The sequence below is a fragment of the Gymnogyps californianus genome, chromosome 1, assembly GCF_018139145.2.
Source record: "Gymnogyps californianus isolate 813 chromosome 1, ASM1813914v2, whole genome shotgun sequence".
NCBI lineage: Eukaryota > Metazoa > Chordata > Aves > Accipitriformes > Cathartidae > Gymnogyps > Gymnogyps californianus.
In genome coordinates this window covers 25,974,566-25,992,421 of record NC_059471.1, presented here as the reverse complement: position 1 = coordinate 25,992,421, position 17,856 = coordinate 25,974,566, and the positions used below count along the sequence as shown (strand labels likewise).

General features: G+C 36.5%; 1 protein-coding gene across 4 annotated transcripts in view; it reads right to left on the bottom strand.

The window, feature by feature from the left end:
• The window catches only part of NBEA (neurobeachin), a 519,980-nt gene that overhangs the window by 249,082 nt on the left and 253,042 nt on the right, over nucleotides 1-17,856 (bottom strand). For all 4 annotated transcript variants that reach the window (XM_050890741.1, XM_050890750.1, XM_050890767.1 and 1 more), the window contains one exon: nucleotides 7,602-7,666. In XM_050890741.1, the coding sequence (XP_050746698.1) occupies nucleotides 7,602-7,666 (65 nt within the window). The remainder of the gene's footprint in view (nucleotides 1-7,601; nucleotides 7,667-17,856) is intronic.

Below are 17,856 nucleotides of genomic sequence, written 5' to 3'. Positions count from 1 at the left end.
TGCTTATGTTACCCAATCTTTGTTTCATTTGAGAGAAACTAAAAAAGCAGATCATTCCCAAGCAGCAATGTTCAAAACAGATTACAAAATGAACATTTGTTATAATTTAGCTAAGGTCTTGTTTCCTCTACTCATTCCTGAAGTTCTGCCAACTCACATGTCCAGGGAAACAGATGTTTCTCTGACTTACTTTCATCAGATGCCCATAGCTTAATTTTTCCAAGAAGCAGTCTGGAAATATGCCACTTTTTCACCAAACACAATTGTTTTGACAATTATTACTCTTAATGGCTTTCATAAGAAATGAAACCTATCGTTGCACTTAGTATCTATAATATGATTCATAAACTGCTCTAACTTGAAGAGTTTGAAGTTCTACAAGATGCAGTACTGCTATAAATACTTTGAAAGTAAATTCCTATAAACTTTAGAAGGTAATGTCCAATACAGAGGTCTGATTTCTAGCAAAAGGGCAATGATGAAGCATTTACTAGAGAAAAGTTTGAAATTATAGCATGCAAACACTGGCTACTGGACTACAACATGAGCACATTGGTAAGATAAACTCCATGAAGGGTAACTATAAATGTTTCAGAAATGCCACAGAAGCTATAACAGACTCAGTGAAACTCAAAGTTGACTACAAAGAATCTATTCCACTCCTCATAATGATTTTCTATTTTGCATAAGAATTTTCTAAACCAAGAGGAATCTGTCTCTTTGAAATAGTGACCATCCAGTAAACATCCAAGACCAGCAGTTACACCTGAGATGGCCTGCATCTCAGAATCAGCCTCCCCTTTGAGATATGACTGGATCAGGCAAGGCTAGAAGGTGAGAGGATGCCTCAAAACCTCTAACAGATCTAAGAACTCCAGCAGTACTGACCCCACAAGTACATAGATGGTTACCATAACAATGCACGCTTTGTCTAACACAAACTGACTATTAGTCTGGAGGTAGGGCAAGGACAGCTGTAGTAAAAAATATGAGATTATAAAAAAGCACATCTAACAGGGAGCTCAAGCTCACGCCTCAGCTGGAGCAGAAATACAGACATTCAGTGCCCAGTTTTACAGAAGTATCTATGACAGGAATCCTCTACCAATGGAAGATGACATTTAGGATGAATTTCCATAAAACAGCCACTCACAGTTGATAAAGGATTCCTCCAATCAAAAGTTACACCTGGTGAGGGTGACAATACAGCAACAGAATTTGGTAACATCTGTCAAAGACAGAATAATCAAACACCTTTGTTCTTATTTATATATTGTATCTGAGTGCTACTGGTTCCCCAGTGCTACTTTCTGCCTGGATTTGCATATATTGGATTTTGCACAACAGACTGGAATCCTTTGCAAGTTATTCTGGTAGCCCTCAGCTACGTAATAGCCCTGATGTCTGAAGACCAAGTATCTTGCATTCCTGCATGATTCAGGTGAGCTCCCCATCCTGACCTCAAGGTTTCTGCGATCAAGATCATTGTCAAGAGAGAAACAAAGAACAGCATCCTTTCTCCGTCCTTCTTGGACCCAACTACTAAACAAGTTCTTCAAGGAGTATCTAGGGATTCAACTGTAAATGCACGTCATAAATCAAATACAGCAAATGGCACCACAGATATACCTTTTAGCGCAGGGCCTGAACATTTAAGTATTGCAGACAGTGAATAATGACTGTGAGCTCACTGACCACAAACCAAACATATCAGAACTGCCAAACTGCAACAGAGGATGTCCAAAAGAAAATCTGCAGCAGTTACCCAACAATCCTAGTTGAGGTAACATGGAAAGAATGTAAGTCTTTATTAGCCTCCTTTCAGGATTTAATCAGCAATTCATCTAAATTTAAACAAACACAAATTTCCAGTCTATTTAAACATTCTGCTACTCTTTCCAGGAAATTAGTGAAACCTCTCAACAAAACAAGGTTTAAAAGAAAAAGGCCTCCTGTGAATTTTAAGTATGCTTGGAGGTCCAGGTAGATGGATATGCAAAAGTATATATTTTCATGGCTAAAGGCAGAAAGCAGACTTAGGTACAGAGATGAAATTACAGAAACAAAGCTTACAATTTAAAATCTGAGATGAAATATAGTCTCATGTTTCCTCAAATTTATATTATGATCAGACTACTCCTGCTATTTAAAATGAAGAAATTCTGTAAAAAATAAAGGAAATTATTTAAAATGAAAGGACAAGGTCAGCTCTTTAAAAAGGTGAGTGTTGTGAAAACATAAAGGGGGAAGGAAATGGAAGATGAAGATAGTAATCCAATTCTGAAAGACTAATAGATAATGATCAGTAACATCCATCTCTTAGGCAGGACAGACCCCTGAGATACTCCACTTGTCAAAGGCATCAAGGTAGAGTACAACCAATTAACCACAACCCTCGGAGCCCCATTATGTAGCCAGTTTTCTACCTATTTAGTTGTCCATCCATTCAGAATGTAGCATTCTAACTCTGATACACGAGTATTGTGGGACACAGTGTGGAAACCTTGCCAATGTCAAGGTAAACGATGTTCACTGCTCTGTTTATGTCCACAAATCTAGTTGTTTTATCATAGAAGGCAAACAGGTTGGTCAGGAATGGTTTAGCTTTTGTAAAGCTGTGTTGACTGTTCTCAATTACCTTCTCCTTCATGCAGCCAGAAATGTGTTCCAAAAGGACTTGCTACATGGTTTTCTAAGGGACAGAAGAAAAGCTGACCAGCTTATAGTACTCTGGCTTTTGTGGACTATTTTAAAGATGGGTGCAACATTTGCCTTTTTCCAGGCACCTGTGACCTGCCCCAATTTCCTTGACCTTTCAGAGATAATAATGATCAGCCTTGCAAGGACTTTCACTACCATCAGATGTACCCCATAAGGTATTATGGACTTGTATGGGACAAGTTGTCTCAAAGAATCCTTGACTCAATCCCCATCCACTGCTGGTAGTTCTCCTCTTTGAGCCCTTTCACTAAAGACAGAGGCTTGAGAAACCTTGGTGAAGACAGAGGCAAATAAGGCATTAAGCATCTCAGTCTTACCTGTCATTAAATCATCCACCCTTTCAGCAACAGGCCACATTTTCCTTGGTCAGCCTTTTACTACTAATGTGAAGTGGTAGAAGCTCTTGTTGCCCTTGATATCTCTTCCAAGTCTCATTTCCGGCTGAGCACTGGCCTTCTTGACAACATTCCTTACATGCTCAAGCAATGTTTCTAAATTCCTCCTTTCTAGCCTGCTTCTACTTCCACCTCCTGTGGACTCTCTTTTTGCATCAGAGCTCTACTATAATTTCCTTGGTCAGCCAAACAAGCCTCTTGATACACCTACTTTTTTTCCTGTTCTTGCACTTGGATGATGCTGTACTTAAAGGCCTGCCACCCTTCCAGAGCTCCCTTGACCTCCACATCTGCCTCCCATGGGATCCTACCTATCAGTTTCCTGAATAAGCTAAAATCTGCACTCATGAAGTCTGTACTCTGCTACTCTCCATCTTCACTTACCTCAGGATCTTGAATACCACTACTTCATGGTAACTACAGCCAAAGATGCCATTAATTACCACATTGAAAAACAATTCTTGCTTGCTAGTGAACAGCAGATCCAGTTGTGTGTCACTCTTAGTTGGTTCATCCTGTATCAAGAAGTCATCCCTAGCACCCTCCAAAAATCTTCTTGACTGCATGCATCCCACCTTGTTGTGCTTCCAGAGGATGTCAGGAAGGTTAAAGATCCCCATGAGAACTAGGGTTTGTGATCCAGCTACTTCCTCAAATTGTTTAAAGAATGCTTCTTCCTTTCCCTCACCCTGAATGGGTGGTCTGTAACAAACTCTCACCATGGTGTCACCCTTACTGGACTCTCCTCTCATCCTGTCCTAAAGTTATCAAACAGACTGTCATTCATCCCATTGAAGATCTCCACACATCTGAGCTGCTCCTTCACGGAGAAGGCAACACTCCCTCCTTGCTTTCTCTGCCTATCTTTCTCAAGGAACTTGTATCTGTCCATCGCAGCACTTCTGTCATGCAGTGCAGGCTGTCCCAACAAATCTCATTCATTCCAGTGATGTCACAGTTCCGTGACTGCATGTGGAGTAATTTCTACTGCTAGTTTCCCAAGCTGTATGCATTTGCGCATGTATTTACTTGAGGTGGGTGCTCCTATCTTTTCACTTGTTCTTGTCACCCTGCACCCTTTTCTTTTGACCTCATCTATCATCACCCCACTTAAATGTGGGTTGTAATCTCCCTCCCACATCATTCCTAAAGAACTCTTTTCATGTCTCCTTTTACAGCCAACATTGCAGATGCATCCAGCTCTTAAATTAAGAAGCCTACTTATGTGTATAGCCTAATGTAAATCTGAAATCCTAATTAAGCTGTTATCAGTGAAGCTCCTGACATGTTGCCCTGGTTTCGGCTAGGATAGAGTTAATTTTATTCTTAGTAGCTGGTACAGGGCTGTACCAGTGCTTTTGGATTTAGTGTGAGAATAACGTTGATAACATGCTGATGTTTTAGTTGTTGCTAAGTAGCACTTAAGGATTTTCCAGTTTCCCATGCTCTGCCAGCAAGCAGGTGTACAAGAAGCTGGGAGGGAGCATAGCCAGGACAGCTGACCCGAACTAGCCAAAGGGGTATTCCATACCATGGAACATCATGCCCAGTATAGAAACAGGGGGGAGTTGGCCTGGAGGAGCAGATCGCTGCTTGGGCATCAGTCAGCGGATGGTGAGCAGCAATTGCATTGTGCATCACTTGTCTTTCTTGGGTGTTCTTTCTTTTTTTTTTGTTATATTCCTTTTCATTACAATAATAATAATAATAATATTATTATTATTCTTCCTTAGTAGTGTATTTTATTTTACTTTAGTTATTAAACCGTTCTTATCTCAACCCACGAGTTTCACCTTCTTTCCCGATTCTCTTCCCCATCCCACTGGGAGTGGGGTCGGGGGGAGTGAGGGAGCGGCTGCGTGATGCTTAGCTGCTGACTGGGGTTAAACCACGACACATGTGTGATACCCTCAACATCACATATTCATAGCATGAGACTGATTAAAAAGAAGCATAAAGTTCAAGATCATAACCAGGATGTCTATTAATCTTTCAGGTATATTATAGACAGTGTTATTCTACACTTCCAAATTAAATATCTTTGCATACGTTTTCCTTGAAAGTATTAACTTAAATCTATAGTCAGATACTCTTGTTATACTAAAAGCTGTTATAACATTTCCTGTTTTTTGAAAGCTGTATCAGTGTTTGTACGCTGAATTCTACAAATATGTGTCATTCAGACCTTCCTAACAAAACATTATCTAAACCAAGAAAAAACAGAAACAAACACAGTAAATCAAGTGATTTAAAATGAAAATGCAATTTATTAAAGTGACAGGAATATAGATGTTATTTTTTTTAACTACAACTAAACTGAAATATTTTATTTCAGAACATTTCTAATAAAGTCAAAGATCAGAAAGGCACTCGAATTATTTCACGCAGAAACAACAAAAGTTAGCTACTTAGAAAATCACCTTATAGTATCCATATATTAAAACAGACAGACATCTAACTGAAGATATTAAAAACTATGATCCTCTGTATTACATCTAAACCTTTTCCTCCATGCTCAAAAGAAAAAGCTTTATCAAAACTGTTGATTTATTACCCAGGTCTCTCAAAATCTTACCCAAAAAGTCCTTCAAAATATTCTTAGTCTTCATTTTGCTTTTAATAATTTAAAATTCAATCATTATTGCACAGCGATTATATGCAATTTTACATCCCATTAACCCTGCTTTGTTTTAATTATAAAGATCCTTTGTTAGATTCCTTTAAATGATCCAGTTTATAATTTCAGGTTATCCTAGGGAGCACTTTAATTCAGCTGCACATTCATCAACTGTTTATGTCCTGTTAATTGTTGACAACTGCACAATTGCATTCTCTAGCTATGATTGATGAATTGCATTCACAAGTTTAGCTATTAAGCAGAATAAATATTTATAACAATTTCCAGTTAAAGGATTGTTATCTTTATACCCAAAAGGGTAAATTAAAAACAAATGGGCTGATTGCAAAGAGGAGCGTTCTAGTAATGCACACACACTTGTTCTAAAACACCTTTCTAACAAAAGTATATAGAGGAACATGTGTCTAAGGGCAGTTTGATTAGACATTCCTTTGATTTGATTTAAGCAGCAGTTCTTAAATACTACTTTGTTTTGAAAAGTTATTGTTAGAGGGGAGTAGAGGGTCCACTGATATCTTAATACCTGACCACTAAAAATATGCAGATGTACGATTTGTTCAGAGTGAGCATTTTATCAACAGCGAGCATGCAATAATATCTGAACTCACTAGCCTGGCTGAGAAAATAGAAAAGGTCAAAATGGGATTGTATATTACTATCCAATAACATAAGCTTACTATAATTATTCAGTCTATTACCATGTAATATTTATTGTATAATGTGCAGTACATGACCCACTCAGGTGAGCCCTATTATGGTGTAAACTCATATTGCCACTTCGTAGCAAGAAGAATTTCCAATGAAAGGACTACATTTCCAACTGCTATATTGCAGTGTAACTTCAGTGTGCACAGGGAATCTAATTTACAACAACCAAAAATTGGGTAATAAGCTACATGCTCCTATTTTCCAGATACTCATATTCCTATATTCCTATGCTCTGACGTTTTCTAAACTTCATTTTAAATGAATGCATGATTTAACCACTGAAATATCAGCTAGACAAAAAATATCCTATAATAAAGAGAAGATTTGACACTTTGGTAATGACGTACCATTGGTGGAAAAAAGAAACCACACATAAAATGACAACATCTCTTCAACAGGCATATTGCTGTATTTTTTTTTTTCAGCTGCACATATCAAGACATCTAGATTCAAATGGATTTAATGTACTGGCCAATACGAGCCACACACATTACACAAGTGGCTCCATTCGTCTTTGGCATTCCACTACCAGGAAGGCCAAATAGTCCCCCTTTGCTGCCCAGCTTGCTGGCTGGAAGTACTGACAAACATTGCACAGAGCAGAAGACAGATACAGCATTAAAATTACTTGAGGATTGATAATAAAGCATCTTAACAATTTGCAAAAGCAAGGCAGTTCTTATAAACATAATGTCCTGCGTGTTTTACAGGACTCAAATTGGACCAGAAATTCTGGATAAAATAATTCCTCATGAAATGATAGTATAGAGAAGTGCATCTGTACAATGAATGCTGTGCTCCTAAAACAGATGGAGCAGCAGATGGGTTTACAGATTGGGCTCCCTGGACTGTCTGGGTGAAACAACCTTGCTGCTCTGGAAAATGGTGGTTCAATTCTCAAATAAACCCAAACCTATACACAGTTCATGGGAGCTCTATTTCCTTCTGTCAATAAATAAAATTTTCAGAATTTACACATTTCCAAATTAAATATTTACTATATAAAGTATCTATACAATAAATCTTTTAATTAAAATGGCCTTTTCACAATCTTTTTGGAACAGATGGTGAGGAAGTATTACCACCCAACGGAATAAATGCAAAATGACTACTTGTTCAAAAGCTTTAAAATTAATTACCTTCCTTCATTGATGAGCTCAATAAATGCAAGTCCTGCATTCTTCTGAATAGAATTTTGCCATTCCTAAGAAGATAAAATATAACATGATCAAAACCCAAGGATTTTAAACCACATTTCTGAAGCTGACCCTGATGACTTCCTAAGGAGCTTGAATTCAGGCTGACCTTCTTAATTTAATGCTTTTCTTTTTTTTTTTTTTCAAAGAAGAATGACCTGATCATTTAAAAACTGTAATTCATTCTGATTTTCAAATAAATTTTAGGTGGTCATGTTTTCTGTTTCACCCTTAAGCAAGCTTTAGTTTCCTTGTCTAGAGAATATGAAAACACATCTTGTTTCTCCAATTCATACAGTTGCCCAATGAACATATTAAGTGCAACAAAGTACAGCGGCAGTAGTTTCTTCACGTTGCTTCACTGTTACACCTTGTACATTTTATCATATAGGGTAGGCAATAACCTGTGTACCATCCATCCCTCCTTGAGTTTAATCTTTGTTTCTTCCCCATTATAAGTGAAAACAAAACCAGTCGCTAATAACAGATGGAGTTTTTAAAATTCTTTTACTATTAACATGGATTTCCAAGACAAACTTTCAAAACTGATTTAAACCACCTAATAGATATTAAAAGAGAACTTTTACTTCATATACCACTAAGTTAAAGAGAAAATTCTCAATACATCACAAACAGCTTTTTGCCATACAACCCACCGCCTCTATCACACCAACAGACTTTTGATACTTGAGATGAAAAAAGGTCAAGATATCTCTCTAACAAATAAAGATTACTTTCCTTTGGGATAATTCCTTAAAACTTTTCTTTAAGAGTAATAAACATTTCCTTTTTGTCATATGGAAAAAAAAGCAAAATACATTAGCCGGATTACAGTTCAGAGAAAAATTTTCTGGTCTGAGACTTCATGTTATAAACAAAAATGGGTGGAGAGAGTTACAGTTACAGAACTATTCTGCTTTACATTTTGTTTTTTTCAGGACTAAAAAATCAGGCAGAAATTCCCAATGCTTGTTTCCTGATATGGGCAAAAAATGATAGCTTTGTACAGATAAGGAAATTTTCTCAAAGAATAGTTGTGAAAACTAGTCACTAATCAGCAAGGTGCTTCTTACTGATCCTATGAAAATTCACAGATTTCATCAAGTCATGCATCTTAAAAAAAACCCCAACAATAATCTTGTACTCATGATTGGTTTTATAAGAGGCAAGCTACTAAAATACCCGAATAATGAACATACTCTTAACCTGTTACTGAGCAGGTAAGTCCTGATTAGGGAAGATGGAGTATCAGCACTCAAGCCTCTAGCTTGTGGGCTAGAAAACCATTGTAACAGGTCCTTTGTTCAGTGCTGTTGATTTTGTTCTTTTCCAAATCCAGTAACTGAAGCAAGCCTAATGATGTAATTTTTGGAAGCAATTAAATCACCTTGGTATAGTACAAAGTCACTCTGAGAAACTAAGAAGGAAAGGATTCAGTTGCCTAAATATAGGCACCTAGTGCCATTTTAAGAAACAACAGTCTGGATAAGAGATAGTAATTGAGGTGTAGCATTATTTTTTTTTAATCAGAGCCTTTTACTGTACACTATAAAAACCTCTATTAGCATTTTCTTTTGAGATGCTTTTCTGCACCACAGCTGCTATGACTTTGCAGTCAGGAAAGCAGAACTGGTGTGACTACAATTCAGGAAAGAAGTTGAAAAGAGAGAAGGGCGGGGGGGGGGGGAAGGGTTTCCTAATACAGCTAGAAGAAAGCATGCTAATTAAATTTTTAAAAAGAGACAGAGGGTCTACCTATGTCTGCAAAAGATCAAGAGATTCTTGCAAGTCTTTTGTCAGATCTTCCTGCTCAGTGCAAATGTCTCAGATACTGCAGGACACCCAAAATGGCTAACTGGATTTTAGGTGAGATATCTTAAGGTACCTAAAGTGCCATTAGATACCTATGTGGAAGCAAACAAATCTCTTCTTATGTCTCCATAGGTGGAAAACCTCATCAATTTATCCAAAGTAATTATTCACGATAAAACCGTATGAAACCTGCCCAACTATCTACCGAAAACTAGTGGAAAACATAATGATGCAGAACCAGAAAGAAACCAGGATTCATGGTTCATGCATTGCTTCACTACAAACTTGCTAGTACAAACTTCACTACAAACTCCCAACCCTCCATTAATCCACAAATAAGGAAGTAATTATTACTACAGCAATTTCCTCTCAGTTTCAGGCAAAATTTAATATAGCAGATTCATGATCCTGAGAGGTGAACTGCACTTGTGAAGAGGCACCTGGTTTTCTTTTTTCCAGTTTCTTTTTAAAAGACCCAAACAATAAACTGAAAGACCTAGAAATGCCAGCATTACAGTTGCCTTTGCAATGGCCATTCAGATCAGTGCATGCACTTTAAGAACTGGATTAAGATGTGGAGTTACATGTTCAAAGAATGTGCAGCAATTTTGTTTATATTATCTTAAATTCCACAGAAAATGTTTCTCACCCTCAAGATGCAAGAAGCAGAAAGATAAACACCAAATGCAATGGACGCAGTGACAGTGGTTGGAAAATTTATGCTATAGGCAAGTAGAATCATAGCGTAGACATTTGGCTATTAGCAGCTAAGTGCTTGAATGACTATACTACATCTCAGGTGGTTTTGGTGTAGTTAATATCCTGAATCTTTTGGGCATTAAAACAAGAGCTGGGAGACTTTTCTGTGCGTCAAAAATGCTGATGCCAATTACATGCTGAAGTAATGGAAGACTTCGACAAAATCATGTACCAGAGAATTTCTTCTATACAAGAAGAATGCATTGACCTTTCTTCCCTTGGGGCTCCTGCTTGATAGGGCAGGGGGGATGACTGTTACTGCTAGCAGTGCACCTCTCAGAACAAGGTAGGGTGTAAAAGACTCAGAGGTAGAGGCACATTTAGAGACTGTCTAACACAGTGTTCAAGAATGATGACACTTAACATTTCTTTGTACTAAAAGCAGAATGAAGATATCAAATTTCATTTTTAACTTTATTCATGTTGAAACAAATAAAAAAATTGTCTTCATACACAATAACTAAACATTATAACTTCAGACATTCAGTTCAATTACTGTCCAGTATGGCTATGTTCTAAATATTTTATATTATGAAAACTTCTATTGAAAACATCAAAAATGTACTAAATTATCAGGATACTGGCTATTGCCGTCTCCCTGCCCCCACCTAACTCGTCCTCCTCCTCTATTCTATCATTGCGTGAAAATCATCAATGCATCCAGAAAGCATCAGTACACGTTCCCTGACAGAAGGTTCAGACTGAATCCTGTTATGAAACTGTCCATGCAGAGGAGGACAGGAGATGAATAAAACTGGGATGAGAGTAAAAGGCTAAAAAGTCTAAATAATGAACCATAACACAGTACAGTTGTTCTTTTTTCTTTCAAATCATGATGTACATTTTCTTACTCTCTGGTATTCTTACAATTTTTACTTTTGAGTGTATTTTCCTAGTCCTATTTCTTTAAAATTCTCCAATCCCCAGTACACTAAAAAAAAAAAAAAAAAAAAAAAAAAGAGAGAGGCCAGACAGTATTAACAAATTTAGCAACATGTTAAATTGATACCAGAAAATTCGCACAGGTAAAAAATAATAGTGAAGGAGCAAAAAAGGAACAACTAGGCTTGGCATGCTAAGAACTTTTATTTAGTTTATATTATACTTCTTTCCAAATCAACTTTTGCTTACAATCGTTTTTTAATTTTTATTCATGCTGATTAGAAAATGTTTTTAAAAACTATCTTGTGATAATATAAAAAATTAAACAATAAATCTGACATAATATCTTTAAAAAAAAAAGGAATAGTGATTCTCAAAGTTTTCATAATTCACAGGACAGCTCTCACCCTTTCCACTTTCTGCAAGGAAGTCTAAAATTGTGTCACAAATTACAAGTTTCTCAACAAACTGCAGTTACTGAATGGACAGGTATCTGGTGTAGTAATCGCCCCACAATTCTCCTTCCACTACAGGCCCCACTGTCTCGATCAATTGTATCTTCTTTGAAATTCTCTCTTCTCCATTTCTTAAACTAATCTGAGGTTTTTTTTTCCCTTTTGTCATATTGGATATTTATCGAATTTTCTAGTCTAAGATATTAATAAACTCAGTTGATACCTCAATTCTTCCATCACTGTATTTTAATCATAACTTCTTGAGACAGATGAAATTCTGTTATATTGACTCTCTTCTTTCAAGACCCTTGAATACGTTTGGAGAAAAGCCTTGTACGGAGCTGAACAGGTGCTACCTTTTATCAGGAGAAGGAAGAGGAAATTTTATAAAAATGTGTTTGCAATTCACAATATGCATGTAATGTAGCTTGGGTTTGAACTCCATGTTGTGAAGTTACCTTCTAAAACCACCAATAACTTGCTTTACTTCATTTAAGAGGAAAGATTCAAAGGAAATGTTACAAGATTGAAGGAAATGTTCCTTTATGGCAGAAAACTATGTCCATTAAAAGTAGGTAAAAACAGAAAAAAAACCTGATATCAAGATACAGCCTCATAAATTTTTGAGCAGATTACTCACAATTTTTTGAGAAGATTATACAGTTTTTAAGATCATAGGACTGTCCCTACCATTCCTAGAAGAATTAATCTAAAGATATTGGAATCTTAAATCTTCCATTATTGTTTGGAATGAGAATCAGATCTAAAAATTCCAATTTTACTGCCTTTATCCTTCTCTCACACTCACATGTATACTGCTGATAGATGATAAATAAAATGTATGTTTGGTCTACTCTTCCAAGTAAATTTGGGATCAATTTTAGGATTTTATGATAGGTCATCCATTTTAAAAGCGACTATTTCCCAAAATAAGGAAGTTGCAGAATGACTGACAACATCCTCCTGGAAGGCAAATCTGCAAGTATTCGAATACACCAGGCTTCTGGCCAAATCACAAAAAGGAAAAGAATGTGAAACTTTCACAACACTATTTATGTGAATATGACTTTAACAATGCAGTAAATGTAATAGGAAGTTTTAGATTACACTTTCACAAGACTAAAGTCTCATTTTTCCTCTATTTTCTTGACTTGGAATAATATGTGAATTTTTTGCTTTCTTGGAAACACACAGACCCATTGCCCTTCCGATCACCTGTGGTAACTGCCCAATTTATCTTGGAAATGAAGTCAAACGTTCCCAGAGGAACATTTCATTGGTATATCAGAAGAAAAGAGAAAAAAAAAAATCCACAATTGCAAGAACATTTACATTATCCAAACAACACTAGGGAAATGGCCAAATTTATTTAGATGATAAAATATTAACCTTCATCACCTTGTAGAAATTCTGCATATCTTCTAATACAGACAGAAGATACATGTTAGAGGATACATGCATCTCCACAACTTCTAGAGCTTACTTCCTGACTGGAAAAATAGTTCTTCATTTAAGAGACACTAAAATTATTATTATTAACAATATGTGCTGCTACATATGGCTATTAATCATAAAAGCCAGTCCACTTATTACTCAACCAATCTTTGATGTTAGAGGTGGATAACCAATTTGAAGTCTTCCAAAACGCACCATTAAAGAGAAGACTTTTTGATGCACAGAAAACTACTCCTCACATTGTCTCCATTATATATATAGTGAAACCCCTCAAAACTATATTTACTAATGATGGTCTCCAACAATGAGCTTTTGCACCCTTTCTCAGCCCTTTAAGAAATACCAGCCGACTCCTTCTGACTTTCTAGGTGTTTTCCTCTGATCTAAGATCCTTCTCAATTGTAGGCAACTTAATAGAGAAGTCAGGGGAAGACACCTTGCCATATTAGGATACGGGGAAAGTAATTCTTACTGTTTTCTGATCCTGCCTGTTTTGCCAGGAATCTAGAAGAGGTTCAGATCAGCATCTCACTGGTGTGTAATAAATGCACTCTTTGACATTTTTTCACAAAAATACTCTGACAAGGACAGGCAAGAGAAAGGACCAGAAGTTCCATGATGACTCTGGTGTAAGAAAGATATTGAAGAAGAGATCCTGCTTATTACTAAAGGCAAACCACAGAAGTAGTTTTCTGAGTGTATGGGGATCTGGAAGGACATCTCACAGAATAATCAAGAAAGTAAAATTGCCCAGCAAGTAGGAAAGAATACACTGATGGTTTCCATTTTAAAGTCAGATTATCAGAAGCAGATGGCCAAGAGATGAAGACTGAGATTGGGCTGGAAGATATTCCACACATGGACAAGGAATAAATGTAAGATAATTCTCTGACACTCCTTCAGCATAAAAAAAAGATAATGCAAAATGATCGTCTTTTGGAAAACTTCCAGAATTCTATAAAGCAAATGAGAAACACCAGGGAAGAAACAAAAAAACCCAACCAAAACACACCCCATTCCCCTCCCCCCCCCCTTAATTTCTAGAGTAAAAAATACAAAGTTTTCTACTTCCCCTGTAGCTTGTACTGGAGTTCATTTCTGGTTTTGGAAGTTACACTAAGTATGTATAACAACCTATTTGGGTATAGGCCATGTTCTGGATTGTGAAAAGCCCCAAATCAACAGCGGAACATAAGTACATGTTTAAACTGTACCATATTTGATAATGGATAACGACACAGTAGAAATGTTGCTTCTCTCTTGCTGGACCTTTATACAGTCCAAATAGGATGACAATATTAGAGAAAGTACTTGCTTCAGCTGCAAAGACTTTATTTATTGAACTTAAATTTGAGCCTGTAGTAAAAAGTGAAGTTACAAAGCCTCAATCTGGAGCTATGTGACTGACATTTTCATACACCTTTTAGTGCTTTGTCCAGTGTATGACAATCTGTGGGATTTTTTTTTGGTTTTAACTTATTTCTCTCCCATCAAATGCCAAAATTCCTTTCTTTTTTCTTGACTGCCACAGAGGCAGCCTTTCTTTCTACAGCCCCAGCCATCCTACCTGCCACCTGCTATGAGCTATTGCTTTCATGGCTACTCTAGAAGTATAGTCAGTTAAAAATTACTATTTTATCCAGAGTTACTTTTTATTTTGATGTGACTGTTTCCACCATTGCATGTATTGATGAAAGGGAGTGAGCAGGAATATGGAGCTAGGCATGGAGAAGATATGATACCTCTGCCAGTGTGATTTGGGCCAGAGAGAAGCCTAAGCCGATCACTGAAACTGCAGCCTAAGAGTATGATTCCATTAGATGCAGAGATCTGAATTTACAGCTTGCTGCCATGAAAACACGAGTGGCGTTTTCTCTCTTCTCCTGTGTGCTCCCAGATTTGCAATACTGAATCCTTCTCTCTGAGTAGCTCTGGTGGCTTTTGAACTAGGGTCTCAGCCAGCTTAACTCACCAAACCAGGAAACAAATGTCTGAACAGTTTTCAGATGTGTTTGTGAGTTAGTCTTATAAATATCAGCACTTGTACAAAAGTGGGGTTAGCAGAGAAGAAGCTGCAGGACAGAAGCAGCATAGCAGATCCAGAACTTTGTTAGAATGTTTTCAAGATATGCTGGAAAAACGGATTACTGAAACAATGAGTTTCTCTATGTTTGCATGTGTGTTTCTATGTGTCCTTTGCCTCTACATCAAATTTTAATTCAGACTTTTTCAGTGATATTACATGCAGCATTGTCTCCTCCTAGTTGCACTGGTACAAATACAGAGACAGTGGATAATGCAACAGGACAAATGGGAAAACACGGCCAAAGGTAAAACATCCAACTTGTTTTGTGATTAGGAAGAAGAAAGATTAAAAAATTATACCTCCATAGGAATTTGCATAACCAACCTTAATTTCACCATTGAAGTTATATCAGACAATTTCCTAAGTAGATTAAGTCCCAGGTTCATTGTTCTTTAGATTTAAGAGAAACAGTCATTATTTAACTTGTCTTCAGCCTTCCTACCACAGTTGGTGTCAAAAAGACAAATAGCAAACACTTCTGTTAGTGTGCTACTATCACAGTTACTCTGAAAGAGCTATCACTTACCAAATAAAAATTAAGGAGCATGAGAACTCTAGGAATACCTTTAGAGGGAATAAATACGGACCAACAAGCATAATTAAAGTTGAATCTAATACTGGCAACAAGAGTAAACAGATACGAAATTATTACAAATAAATCTATAATGAAAATTAAAACATTTCTAATAATCCATAAAACTAAGATGTAAAATAGACATACAAATAGCGTAGTAAAGAAATAAAGCTAACTGTCTTAAGATGGAGCCTAGTAAGATACCTGTGAGGATGGTGCTTGATAAGAAGGCACTGTACAGTAGAGCTGGAGAATTCCTACTTAAACTTTTCTAGAAAGCCTTGAATAGAGTATGTTTAGTATCAAGAAGCACGGATTGTGTTTCTATTATATGAATCCTACATTTCAGGCCTTCTTCTGGTCAGCTGTAGCGACCAGAAAAGGATTTCTTTTTCTGCTTGGTTTCTGTGTTGGGCAGCTGCCAGTTTCTGAAGCCCAAGAGCTATCCCATACTTCGAGGCAGAATGCACATTTAAATGTGCTAGTGCATACTGAAATCTCTCCAGTGCCTGGCTGATGGGTCTTGCTATATTCTCAGAGCTAAACCTATCACCAAATTTCCTCAGTGAGAATTTCCTTCGAATTTGCACTGGCAAGACACATCTTTCTGGGTTTTTTTTGTTGTTGTTGTCTATTTGTTTTTCCACCTCTCCTTGGAGTGGGATTAATTTCTTGATATTGTTTCAAATTTTTTCTTGCCACTTAGGAGAACAGGCAATGCACTCATTCGCCTTCCCCTCTCCCGCCTTCTGCCCCATTTTGCCACTTTATAGTTTTAATTGCTATAGTATATGCAGTAGTACACAACTACTATGTTTTACATGTGTCAAACTGCTGGAAAGTATTTTATGGACTGTGCTACATGGGAGTAGATCCTTCACAGATCTTTTTTGATTAAGTATGTACTGAATGGCTGCCTGTGATATGGAGAGACAGACTGGATTCAGCCCAAGCAGTTTCTAAGTTTCCAGATTAATAGATGACAATGTGGACAGACACAAATCATTTATGAGGCTGACACTGTTAACCAACATTTGAAAGGCTTAGCTGAAGCTCATTTTACCCATTAATTACATATTGGAGTTTGTCAAGTTATGGATATACTCTTGGTATAGTTTGCTTTATTTAAAGCACTTTAAGTTCTATAATTTTTCATAAAAGTCAACAATTTACAGAATCTACTTACAGTTTAATTATAAGAGGGGCTATGCATTATCATTTATTTGAGAATCTCCTAACAGGTTTTAATTGCCAATTTTAAGTAAACCATTTCTTGGTTATGTATATCCTTTTCCTCACTCCTCATACAGTTTTTCTAATAAAAGCCTATTTACAAGGGATAGGATCTAAAAGAAATCTTCCTCACCACAGTGATTCAGAAGTGGATTATTTTCATTTATTTTGATATTTCCTTTGGAGGCTCCTGAATTACAGTCTTGATCAAACTTCCAACATGGGGGGCAAATCAACAGAATGAATGATGTATTGAAAACTACAAAATCTGGAAATTTGTCAGATATTCTACATGTATTCTACAATCACAAATGACATAGCATTTTTTTCCTAAAGTAACCATTTATCCATTATAATAGTTATATTTTTAAACAGGTCAAGTAGCAAGATGTCTTAAATACTAAGACAGTTATTTTCTGTTTAAGAAAATAAATTTCCCCTGTTAATAGATAAGATACAGAAAAATACAAGTGACATGAGATAAAATTCCTTTGGGAAAACATCATTCAGTTTCTGCAGAAGCTGTATCCCCAAAGAGAAAAATTTGCAAAAGATCTGGAAGTAATTAGAAACTATTGTAGTGTTTTGGCTAGGAAAAAAAAAAGAAAGAATACGAAAAAAGTAATTGAAATCTATATCTGATGTAAGAAGGAACTACACTGAAAAAATTAATGTATTTTTTTAAAAAATTGTATGGTTTATTGAAGAAATCTGTCACTCCAACAGCAACACAGCTGTGACATGCTCAACTAGGCTGAGGGAACAAAGCCCAGCTAATCAAGCACAGATCTTGTCAAACATAAAACATCTTCATCCATTTTATGTTAAAATAGACTAAATCCAAATGAAAATGCCTATTTCATGAAAAGTGAAAATCATTATATGTTTATTATCAATTATCTAGAAAAAATATATTTCAAGTACTTGGATGTATGCTTTTGG